This window comes from Aotus nancymaae, unplaced genomic scaffold, assembly GCF_030222135.1.
Source record: "Aotus nancymaae isolate 86718 unplaced genomic scaffold, 86718_ANA_hifiasm-v0.15.2.pri h1tg000057l, whole genome shotgun sequence".
In the NCBI taxonomy this organism is placed as follows: Eukaryota; Metazoa; Chordata; class Mammalia; order Primates; family Aotidae; genus Aotus; species Aotus nancymaae.
The window spans coordinates 25,342,388-25,354,866 of record NW_026988471.1 but is presented as its reverse complement, the minus strand read 5'-3'; the positions used below and the strand labels follow the sequence as shown (position 1 = coordinate 25,354,866).

The window sequence follows — 12,479 nt, the reverse complement described above, 5'->3', positions numbered from 1 at the left end:
GAGAATCTTACCTCAAAGGGATTGCCATGGGTGGGCTTGGTATCCAGAGGGGAGAGCAGCCTGCAGAAGCTGGGCTCGGTATCCATTCACCAGCCCTGAGCCCTTTCACAGGAAGACAGATGCTTCAGCGTGAACCACACATAGAGCCATGTTCCTGCAAGGGAGTTGATGCTGTGTACTCTTCCCTCCTCCCAGAGCTCAGCCCTTGATAAAGGCAGGCTTATATTTCCCTTAGTCACACTTATTTATCTTACAGTTCACCCTTTCTCATTTCTAAGTATCCAGCAAGAATAGCAGGAAAAACCAGCTAAAGGCACCTAATAAATTAAGCCTGCCTTTGCTCCAGAAATAATCAACAGATATCTAAGTGCAGAATAATTACAAGGAAACTTTCTCAACCAGTTTTAAACTATAACAATACATCTTTTGAATAGATTTGATGAAATTGGTTTTAATTGACTTATTCAGTGATTTCTGATTATTTCTTTTTCAATAGTTATGAAGAAAGGACGACTTAATTGACAGGAACCTCTGATCTTCCAAACACTGGAGACGAAGGGCAGAATTTGGTTTGTCTCTTTTCCAGTTTAGGAAAAGATGAAGTTAATTGGTCCCTCTTTCTTTAACCTTTAAAAAAATCAATACAAAGTGTAAGTTTCATAACCGTATCCATGTATAGAAACAGGCATTCATACGAGCACGTTGTAAGAATAGGTTATAAAAATTTTAAGTTTAATATGAATTTATGTCAATTAATGAAGTTTAATTGATATTTAAAAATGAATACTAGATATAAAGAAGATAGATTTAAGAAAATCTTTTTGAAGACACCAAGATATCTATCTGGCTGAATTAACTTATGGAATTCACAAGAGGAAGATGACAGGATTCCGAGAAATTTTTAAACTAGATAAATGAAACAGTCTAATGAATTGGTCTTTGTTAACTATGCAATTCACAGATTTTTTAAATAAAATGAGACAGGAGCATTTTCTGTTAAAATAAAAATGGATATGCTATCATATGCCATTGAAAATACTTTTCTTATAAACACAATGCCTTCACTTAATGATTAGTGTGAATATTTTAATTGTGTATAAATTGGCCTAAATGTTTCTCTAAATGGATTCATTATACTTTCAGAGAGAAGCCAGCAACTCAGCAGTCCCATCATGATGTTTCCATTCTTTTTTTTTTTTTTGAGACAAGAGTCTTGCTCTGTCGCCAGGCTGGAGTGTAGTGATGCAATCTTGGCTCACTGCAACCTCCACCTCCTGGGTTCAAGTGATCCTCCTGCCTCAGCCTCCTGAGTAGCTGGGACTACAGGTGCATGCCACCACGCTCAGCTAATTTTTGTATTTTTAGTAGAGACGGGGTATCATCATGTTGGCCAGGATGGTCTCGATCTTTGACCTCGTGATCTGCCCGCCTTGACCTCCCAAAGTGTTGGGACTACAGGCATGAGCCACTGCGCCTGGCCCATCGTGGTGTTTCTAAGCCTCACACTCGCTCCAGCCCTGTAGGAGGCAGGTGGTGACTAAGACAGGGCAGGCTCTGCCTCACAGCACAGACATGTCTCATTTCTACTTCATTTCACTTTCACTTCATTGACGGTTACAGTTTTCATTTTATAAATTACAAAAATATCTTTTGGTTACAAATTCAAATAATATGCTTTCACTTTAGAAACATCAGGGGTCCCCTTTCTGAGTGCACTTCTGTGGATATATGTGCTCTAATTTTCCTTTGCAATTATTTGCCCATACTCAATGCATGCTTTGCAGGTAAAAACACTCAGAATTAGGCTGGGCACAGTGGCTCAGGGCTGTAATTCCAGCACTTTGGAAGGCCCAGGTGGGCAGATCACATGAGGTCAGGAGTTCAAGACCAGCCTGGCCAACATAGTGAAACCCTGTCTCCACTGAAAATACAAAAATTCACCAGGCATGGTGGCACATGCCTGTAGTCCCAGCTACTTGGGACGCTGAAGCAGGAGAATTGCTTGAACCAGGGAGGCAGCAGTCACAGTGAGCCAAGATCACACCACTGCACTCCAAACTGGGCAACAGAGCGAGAGTCCATCTCAGAAAAAAAAAAAAAAAAAAAGCCACATGCAGAATTGACAGATGGAATGACATTAAGCCCTTGTTTACTTGACTCTCACCAAAAAAAAAAAAAAAAAAAAAAAAAAAAAAGACAGGACTGTAAAAGAAGGCTTTGGACACAAAGGTAAGAATACTGACACTCGGCAGCAATTCAACCTCTAAAAAGATAGCTTTAAAAAAAAGTGGACCAGGCACTGTGGCTCACGCCTGTAACTTCAGCATTAACTCACACCTGTAACTTTGGGAGTCTGAGATGGAAGGATCACTTGAGCCCAGGAGTTCAAGACCAGCCTGAGCAATACAGGGAGATCCTATCTCTACAAAATAAAAATAAAAATAAAAAAGCCAGATATGGTGGCACATACCTGTGTTCCAGCTACTCAGGAGGATGAGGTGGGAGGACTGCCTGAGCCAGGGAGATTGAGGCTGCAGTGAGCCGTGATCACACTACTGCATTCCAGCCTAGGGAACAGAGTGATGCCTTGTCTCCAGAAAGAAAAGAAAAGAGAAGAAAAGAAAAGAGAAGAAAGGAAGGAAGGAGGGAAGGAGTGGATAAGTGAATAGATCATATGCACAAATGATGTGCATTCCAGTGTGTTTATGCCATAGAAAGGAACACCAAGTGGTCATTAAAAATGATGATGTAGCTTTCTTTTCTGGTTAGCACAGCAAGAGAAGCCATGAGCAGCAAAGTCTCTCGCGACACCCTGTACGAGGCGGTGCAGGAAGTCCTGCACGGGAACCGGCGCAAGCGCCGCAAGTTCCTGGAGACGGTGGAGTTGCAGATCAGTTTGAAGAACTGTGACCCCCAGAAGGACGGGCACCGTCAGGCTTAAGTCCACTCCTCGCCCCAAGTTCTCTGTGTGTGTCCTGGGGGACCAGCAGCACTGTGACAAGGCCAAGGCCGTGGATATCCCCCACATGGACATCGAGGCGCTGAAAAAACTCAACAAGAATAAAAAACTGGTCAAGAAGCTGGCCAAGAAGTATGACGCATTTTTGGCCTCAGAGTCTCTGATCAAGCAGATTCCACGAATCCTCGGCCCAGGCCTAAATAAGGCAGGAAAGTTCCCCTCCCTGCTCACACACAATGAAAACATGGTGGCCAAAGTGGATGAGGTGAAGTCCACGATCAAGTTCCAAATGAAGAAGGTGTTATGTCTGGCTGTGGTTGTTGGTCACGTGAAGATGACAGATGATGAGCTTGTGTATAACATTCACCTGGCTGTCAATTTCTTGGTGTCATTGCTCAAGAAAAACTGGCAGAATGTCCGGGCCTTATATATCAAGAGCACCATGGGCAAGCCCCAGTGCCTTTATTAAGGCACATTTGAATAAATTCTATTACCAGTCCCCTCAAAAAAAAAAAAAAAAAAAAAAAAAAGATGATGTATAGCCACACCTATTGACAGGGAAAAATATTTAGACTACATAGCTAAGTAAAACAACAGCATTCCAGAATAGCATTATACTATGCAATTTTGTTCCATATGTAACCAAATGCAGGTGCAGATGCTTGCCCCTGGCAGAGTCCAATTAACAAGAGCGAGGTCTGGTAGAAAGAAAGTGATGTTATTTTCCAAAACTAGTAAAGGGGACAGGCGCGGTGGCTCACGCCTGTAATCCCAATACTTTGGCAGGCCGAGGCAGGCGGATCACCTGAGGTCAGGAGTTCGAGACCAGCCTGGCTAACATGACAAAACCCCGTCTTTACTAAAAAATACAAAAATTAGCTGGGCGTGATGGCGGGCACCTGTAGTCCCAGCTACTCGGGAGGCTGAGGCAGGGAGAATGGCTTGAACCCAGGAGGCAGAGGTTGCTGTGAGCCGAGATTGCAGCACTGCACTCCAGGGTGGGTGACAAAGCGAGACTCTGTCTCAAAACAAACAACAACAAAAAAAACTAGTAAAGGGAACGCAGCCAGATTCCCGTCTAAAACAACCACTTCAATTTTTGAAGCGAAGGCAGGAGTTTAAAAAGGGAAAACTGGATAAGCAAGACATTCAAGAATTGTGGTGAGTACAATGTACGTGTGTCGTGTTCTGGTGGTTCTGTTGGGTCCCAGTCCACCTGGCGCGTGGGCTGGCGTCATCTCCACGATGGCCAGGTTGTTAACTAGCCGCCTTGAAGTCATCTCTGGAATTTTGCAGCTGAGTCTCCAGGCTTGGTCTGTCTCACGATTAGTCCCTGGAACTTCTAAGAAGCACAATAATTGGATACTAGTAAACAGATAAATGTGAAGGGAGTATATACCATGAGAAAGGGAGGGATGTGGAGTCTATTTTAAGGCTAAAGGAAAAGGTTTCTGCAGTTTGCTTCAAGGTTATATTTTAAAATTCAGGACAAAGAAAATAAAAATTTTTAATACATTTTGAAGTTAAATTGCCTGGTGACATATATGTCCATACAAGTATGAGTGCCTCAAAAAGGGGAGACATCAAAACATTATCAGTGGGTATCTCTACCTGATTTTTCTCCTTCCTTCCTTCCTTCTCTCTCTCTTTCTCTCTCCTTCCTTCCTCCCTCGCTCCCTCCCTCCTTCCCTCCCTCCCTCACTTCCTTCCTTCCTTCCTTCCTTCCTTCTTTTCTTCCTTCAGAGTCTTGCTCTGTCACCCAGGCTGGAGTGCAGTAGCTCAGTCTTGTCTCACTGCAACCTCCGCCTCCTGGGTTCAAGTGATTCTCCTGCCTCAGCCTCCCAAGTAGCTGGGACTACAGGTGCATGCCACTACACCCGGCTATTTTTTTTTTTTTTTTGTATTTTTAGTAGAGACAGGGTTTCACCATGTTGGCCAGGCTGGTCTCGATCTCCTGACCTCAGATGATCCACCTGCCTCAGCCTCCCAAAGTGCTGGGATTACAGGTGTGAGCCACCACGCCCAGCCATTTTCTTTCTACTCTATATTGAGTTACTCTTTTACAATGAGCATTTTTAATTATATATACACCATGAACTGATATTAAAGTCAAGCTGATTAACATATCCATCATCTCATCTTTTGTGTATGTGTGTGTGTCTGCGTGTGTAATTAGATCCCTCAGACTTACTCATATGTAGCTGCAATATACTTTTTTTTTTTTTTTGAGGCAGGGTAGCTCTCTCTGTCACCTAGGCTGAAGTGCAGCCTGAACTTCCTAGGCTCAGGTAATCCTCCCACCTCAGCCTCCCAAGTAGCTGGGACTACAGGGACGTGCTGCCACATCTGGCTAACTTTTATTTTTTGTAGAGACAAAGTCTCACTATGTTGTCCAGGCTGTTCTTGAACTCCTGGACTCGAGTGATCCTCCCACCTCGGCCTCCCAAAGTGCTGAGATTACAGGTGTGAGCCACCTCACCGAGCTAGCATCTATCTTTTATATTAGATGAAATAAAATGAGAATCAGAAAAAATAAAATGAGAATCAGTTGAACCTGGGAGGCAGAGGTTACAGTGAGCCAAGATTGAGCCACTGCTCTCCAGCCCTGAAAGAAGGAAGAAAGAAAGAGAGAGAGAGAGGGAGGGAGGGAGGAGGAATGAAGGAAGGAAGGAAGGAGGGAGGAAATGATTTTGGAAAAGTTCTCTTGAACGTTTTGCATATTTAAAAATATAAACTTGTGCCCTTGCTTTTCATTCCTCAAGAAAGACTAGCATTTGAGAGGCCTGGAGAAAATAAATACATCTGAGAAAGGCTAGGAGGAGAGGGGAGGCTCTGGAAAGGGGGAAGCAAAAAAGGCAGGAATTTTGGTCTGTTTTCCTGGTTGCTGTAGCCTCAGCATCCAGAATAGTGCCTGACACATAAAAGGCACTCAGTAGAATGGATAAATGAATAAACTATGTAGAGTATAGAAAGAACATGCAGTTACTTAGAATCAGATACCATCAGAAGCAAATAACCAGGGAATAGGGGGACCAACCTTTTGAAGTCTGAATGAAGAAGATGAGGACAAATAAAAGGCTCTACTGCTAAATGATGATTTGGTGGAGCAGAGGCTGTACTTACAGTTAGAGCCTTGTTTAACTGTGGTATATACATGCAAGGGAATACTATGCAGCCTTAAAAAGGAAGGCACCCCTGTGACATGCTGCAACATGAGTGGACCTTGAGGACCTTATGCTGAGTGAAGTAAGCCAGTCACAAAAGGGCAAATTCTGTAGAGGCTGGTCTCAGACTCCTGGGCTCAAGTCATCCTCCTGTCTCAGCCTCCCAAAGTGTTGGGATTACAGGCATGAGCCAGTGCAACCATTTTCAAACGTACAGTTTAGTAAGGTACATTCACGTTACTGTTCAACCAATCTCTAGGACACTTTTCATCTTTGAAAACTAAACTGTATCCACAAAAACAACAACCCCCCATGTCCCCGGCCCCCGGCCCCTGGGGTCACCATTCTACTTTCTGTCTCTGTGAATGTGACTACTCTAGGTCCCTCATGTCAGTGGAATCCTACAGAATTTGTCCTTTTGTGACTGGCTTATTTCACTCAGCATAGGGTCCTCAAGGTCCACCTGTGTTGTAGCATGTTACAGGATTGCTTTCCTTTTTAAGGCTGCATCATATTCCCTTGTACGTCTATACCAATTTATCTGTATTTTGTTTATCCAGTTATCCATCAATAGAGATTTGAGTTGCTTCCACCTTCTGGCTATTGTGATTAATGCTACTATGAACGTAAAAATACAAATATTTCTCCAAGACCTTGCTTTCAGTTCTTTTGGGTATATGCCCAGAAGCTGAATTGGTGGCTCATAGGGTAATTCTATGTTTAATTTTTTTAGGAACTGTCATGCTGTTTCTATAGCAGCTGCACCATTTTACGTTCCTACGAACAGCCCAAAAGAATTTCCATTTGGGCTGGGCACTGTGGCTCACGCCTGTAATCCCAGCACTTTGGGAGGCTGAGGCGGGTGGACCACCTGAGGTCAGGAGTTTGAAACCAGCCTGGTCAACATGGCGAAACCCCTGTCTCTACTAAACATACAAAAAAATTAGCTGGGCGTGGTGATGCATGCCTGTAATGCCAGGTACTCGGGAGGCTGAGGTAGGAGAATTGCTGGAACCTGGGAGGTGAAGGTTGCAGTGAGCTGAGATCACACTATTGCACTCTAGCTTAGGCAACAAGAGTGAAACTCCATCTCAAAGAAAAAAAAAAGCATTTCCATTTCTCCACATCCTCACCAACCTTTGCTATTCTCTGTTCTGTTGCTAGTAACCATACTAATGGATGAATGGCTGTGAAGTGGTCTCTTGTTTTGATTTGCATCTCCCTCATGATTAGTAACGTTGAACATCTTTTCCTGTGTTTATTGGCCATCTTCTTTGGAGATGAAGATATTCAAATTATTTCCCCATTTTTAAATGGGGGTTTTCTGGGTGTGAACTTTAGTTCTTTATATATTCTGAATATTAACCCCTTGTCAGAGACATGATTCGCAAATATTTTCTCCCACTCTATAGGCTACCTTTTCATCTGTTCATTGCACCCTTTGATGCAGTTTTTAATTTTGATGAAATCCAATTTAATCTATGTTTTCCTTTGTTGCCTATGCTCTTGATATTATATCCAAGAAATCATTGCCAAATCTAATGTCACATATTTCCTCCATGTTTTCTTCTAAGTGTTTACAAAACTTTATAAGACTATATTGTAGCTTTTATCTTTCTTTTTATCTTTTTTTGTTTTTGAGATGGAGTCTTGCTCTATCACCCAGGCTAGAGTGCAGTGGCGCGATCTCGGCTCACTGCAGCCTCTGCCTCCCAGGTTCAAGCGATTCTTCTGCCTCAGCCTCCCATGTAACTGGGACTAAGGGCGCGTGCCACCACACTCGGCTAATTTTTTGTATTTTTAGTAGAGATGGGGTTTCACTGTGTTAGCCAGGATGGTCTCGATCTCCTGACCTTGTAATCCACCCGTCTCGGCCTTCCAAAGTGCTGGGATTACAGGCATGAGCCACCGAGCCTGGCGGCTTTTGTCTTTCTTTAGGTCTTTGATCCATTTGAGTTAATTTTTGTATAGGGTGTAAGGTAAGGGTCCAATTTCATTATTTTGCATGTGGATGTCCAGTTTTCCCAACACCATTTGCTGAAAAGACTGTCCTTTCCCATTGAATGGTCTTGGCACTGTTGTCAAAAAGCATTTGATGGCCAAGCACGGTGGCTCACATCTGTAATCCCAGCACTTTGGGAGGCAGAGGTGGGTGGATCACTTGAGGCCACGAGTTCAAGATCATGTTGGTCTGGCCAACATGGTGAAACCCCATCTCTACTAACACAAAAACGCTTAGCCAGGCATGGTGGTGTGCACCTGTAGTCCCAGCTACTTGGGAGGCTGAGGCAGGAGAATCACTTGAACCTGGGAGGTGGAGGTTGCAGTGAGCTGAGATCACACCACTGTACTCCACCCTTGGAGACAAAGCAAGACTCTGTCCCAAAACACGCTCCCACCCAAAACAAAAAGCATTTGACTACATATGTGAGGATTTATTTCTAGGCTTTAAAAAAAAAAAACTATTAACTCCAGACTTTATTCAGAATTCACCGGTTTTTCCATGAGTTTTTCTGTTTCAGAATCCAGTGCAGGATATTGCATCACATTCAGCTGTCACGTCTCCTTAGCCTCCACTGATGTAAGACAAATCTCAGTATTTCCTTTTTATGACTTTGATACTTTCAAGTTTTGAGTCTTGGTCAAGTATGTCACAGACTGGCCCTCAGTTTGGGTTTACCTGTTTTCTCATGATTCTACTGGATTATGGGTATTTGGAAGGAATACCAGAGGTGAAGTGTACCTTGATTACATCTTAGGAGGCATGTGCATCCACATGGCAGCACTGATGATGTTAACCTTGGATAAGCTGGTGTTTGCCATTTCTCCACTGTAAGGCAGGCTTTTCCCTTTCCAAAGCGTATTCACTGGAGTTGAGTCACCTAGTCCACATTCAAATAGGAGGGGTATGCTCCACCTCCTGGAGTCAGGAGTATCTACGTGTATTGTTCGGAATTCTTCAGTAAGGAAGATGTGTCTCTTTTTCCTTACCTTAGCTGTTTCAGAAACTTTTTTTTTTTTTTTTTTTAGACGGAGTTTCGCTCTTGTAACCCAGGCTGGAGTGCAGTGGTGAGCTGCAACCTCCACTTCCCCAGGTCAAGCGATACTCCTGTCTCAGACTCCTGAATAGTTGGGACTACAGGTGCATGCCATCATGCACAGCTAATTTTTTATTTTTAGTACAGAGGGGTTTCACCATGTTGGCCAGGATGGTCTCGATCCCTTGACCTTGTGATTCACTTGCCTCGGCCTCCCAAAGTGCTGGGATTACAAATGTGAGCCACTGCACCCAGCCTCAGAAACTATTTTTACGTCACCTGTAGGCATCCTAGATTATTTTGCTCATTTTTGAAACTGTCCTGCCAATGATCATGAGTTATTTACAATATTTCACTATTAAGAGCAATGCTGCTGTGAACAGACTTGTACGTATCTCCTGGACTCATGTGCAAGTTTCTTTAGGGAATATTCCTAAGAGCAGAAATGCTGGGTCACAGACCCTGTGTCCTATTCAGATGTACAAGACAATGCCAGACTGTTTTCCAAAGTGGTTGTGCCAATCTGGATTCTCACCAGCAGCATATAAAGCTCTGATTGGTCCACATCCTCACCAACATTGGTATTCTCAGTCTTGTTAATTTTTGCCAGTCTGGTAGGTGTATCTCATTAAGACCTTAAATTACTTTTCCCGATTACTACTGAGCATCTTTTCATGTTATTTTCCATTTGCATATCATTTTCTAAAAATTGCCTTTTAAGATCTTTTGCCATTTTTTTCTGAGTGGTCTTTACTCTTACTGATTTATAGGAATTCGGAATTATTTATATATCCTGTATCATATATATATATATATTTTTTTTTTGAGATGGAGTCTTGCTCGGTCACCCAGGGTGGAGTGCAGTGGCGTGATCTCAGCTCACTGCAACCTCAGCCTCCAGGGTTTGAGCGATTCTCCTGCCTCAGCCTCCCAAGTAGCTAGGCCTACAGGTGCCCACCACCACGCCTAGCTAATTTTTGTATTTTTAGTAGAGATGGAGTTTCACCATATTAGCCAGGCTGGTCTCGAACTCCTGGCCTTGTTATCCAACCCCTCGGCCTCCCAAAGTGCTGGAAGCGTGAGCCACCATGCCAGGCCATCCTGGATCCTTTTAAAGCTGTATCTACTGTAAATATATGCTCCACTTTTAGCTTGTTTCTCCACCACTCTGTATCACATGAAGAACACAAGTTCTTATTTCAACACAGGCAAATTTATACATCTTTCATGGTTAGTACTTTCAATGTCTTCTTCAAGAAATCTCTCTCTCCCTTCAACCTTAGGTCACAGGAGTATTTTTTTCCCTAAATTTTAAGGGTTTTACATTTTATATTTAACTTAGCTATACCTGATTTTTATGATATATACGTAAATATAATGCTTTTCAGTATTAAAAACTCACATTATAATTACGAAGGAAACCATGGGGAAAATATGCTGGGACTCTCAAATATCCTTTTAAGAGGTTAGCACTAGGTCTCCGGCCCAAACTACAGGGTGATTTTGATTCCCAGTAACTTTCATAGACCTAAGCAATAGCCACACAAATGTCCACAAAAAGAAGCTAGTGTTTGCTTCTTTAAACACCAGCATCCATGTTATTTGGTACCGGGTAGTTGTCAAAAATCTGAGAGGATTTAGAGTAGTTAATCAAAATAAAAAACTTCTTTACACTTTATTTAAATCCTGGCTAACAGAAGCATCTCCAAACAGTGAAATAAAGGTACTGCAGTTCAGCTGTGGGGAAAACAAAAGGTGTTATTCTAAAACAGGACTTCAGGCCGGGCACAGTGGCTCACATCTGTAATGGAGCCCGAGGCAGGTAGATCACCTGAAGTCAGGAGTTCGAGACCAGCCTGGTCAACATGGTCAACACCCTTTCTACTAAAAATACAAATAATAGCCAGGCATGGTGGCAGGCACCTATAATCTCAGCTACTGGGGAAGCTGAAGCAGGAGAATCACTTGAACCTGGAAGGCAGAGGTTGCAGTGAGCTGAGATTGCACCACTGCACTCCAGCCTGGGCAAGAGCAAGACTCTGTCTCAATCAATCAATCAATCAATCAATACATAAATACAGGACTGTCTTTATGTTCCCAGCAGTCTCACCATTAACCAAAATAGTTAGAGCCAAGATTGCGCCACTGCACTCCAGCCTAGGTGAGAGCAAGACTCCAGCTGATTAAATAAATAAATGAATAAATAAATACAGGACTGTCTGTCTCAATAAATAAATAAATACAAACGGGACTGTCTTTATGTACCCAGCAGCTGAGCCACTGACCAAAATAGTTAGAAGTTATAAATGAGTAATTCAAGGGAAAATCTGGTCCTAAGTCAAGAGAACCACCCTCCCCTGACCAATAAAAAATGAGGCAAAGAGTTCTCCAATATTCCTCCACTTTATTAAGGCTGACCACCATGATGTTTATGTATCTAAACATTTTTTGTAAGTTTTCAGTGATATTTAGATTCCGAATTATTTTTCTATAATTAATTTAGGCACACTGGTTTATATTTTATTTTATTTTATTTTATTTTTTGAGACGGAGTTTCGCTCTTGTTACCCAGGCTGGAGTGCAATGGCGCAATCTCGGCTCACTGCAACCTCCGCCTCCTGGGTTCAGGCAATTCTCCTGCTTCAGCCTCCTGAGTAGCTGGGATTACAGGCACGCGTCACCGTGCCCAGCTAATTTTTTTGTATTTTTAGTAGAGACGGGGTTTCACCATGTTGACCAGGATGGTCTTGATCTCTTGACCTCATGATCCACCCGCCTCGGCCTCCCAAAGTGCTGGGATCACTGGTTTGTGTTTTATAGAGAACACTTATCTTTAGGACACAGATAGGAACAAGTATAATTTGCAAATATTACAAAGATAATTTCCAAATCTCAGCTGACCTCTTTCCCAATTGCAAACACTCATTTAGTCTTTACTGACTGAGTCCAAAAACAATCACCCACACGTCTCTGTGTGAGCTTCTGGCGGCTCAGAAATCCCTGAAAGAGCAGTAAACTGTGATTACTGAAAAGCTCAGAACACTGGCAAGGCTTAAGTGCAAAGTATTTAACAGAAGGCCACAAGAATTGTTTTCCTAAGAGGCGCCAGGAACTATAAATGTCACTTAGTGATGCATTGAAATGGCATTGCCTAGTGTGAGTGTTGCACAGAAACTTCAGGTTACTTCTGGATCTATTATTTTGGATAAGCCCCCACTATCATAGCATGGCCCTGTAAAGAAAACAAAGTCCAATTGGAGCAATGAATGGTGACAAATCCAGCTAGTACAGAGACAGCAGAGAACAGTGAGAAAAGTA

The 12,479-nt window shown here is 42.8% G+C and overlaps 1 protein-coding gene, 1 long non-coding RNA gene and 1 pseudogene across 5 annotated transcripts in view; 1 reads left to right on the top strand and 2 right to left on the bottom strand.

Moving 5' to 3' along the window:
- Positions 1-246, bottom strand: part of LOC105733209 (uncharacterized) — a 28,668-nt gene extending 28,422 nt beyond the window's left edge. Inside the window, exon 1 of the long non-coding RNA XR_001111205.2 lies at positions 12-246. This is a non-coding gene — a long non-coding RNA (uncharacterized LOC105733209). The remainder of the gene's footprint in view (positions 1-11) is intronic.
- Positions 247-2,203: 1,957 nt separating this feature from the next.
- Positions 2,204-12,479, bottom strand: part of LOC105712647 (glucokinase regulatory protein-like) — a 55,332-nt gene continuing 45,056 nt past the window's right edge. For 3 of the 4 annotated variants that reach the window (XM_064363932.1, XM_064363934.1, XM_064363935.1), the window contains one exon: positions 2,204-4,301. In XM_064363932.1, coding sequence (XP_064220002.1) covers positions 4,286-4,301 — 16 coding nt within the window. In that variant the 3' untranslated portion in view covers positions 2,204-4,285. Of the gene's footprint in view, positions 4,302-11,893; positions 12,394-12,479 lie in introns of those variants that run through there. The other variant, XM_064363933.1, reaches the window with a different exon arrangement.
- Positions 2,658-3,465, top strand: LOC105733074 (large ribosomal subunit protein uL1-like; annotated as a pseudogene).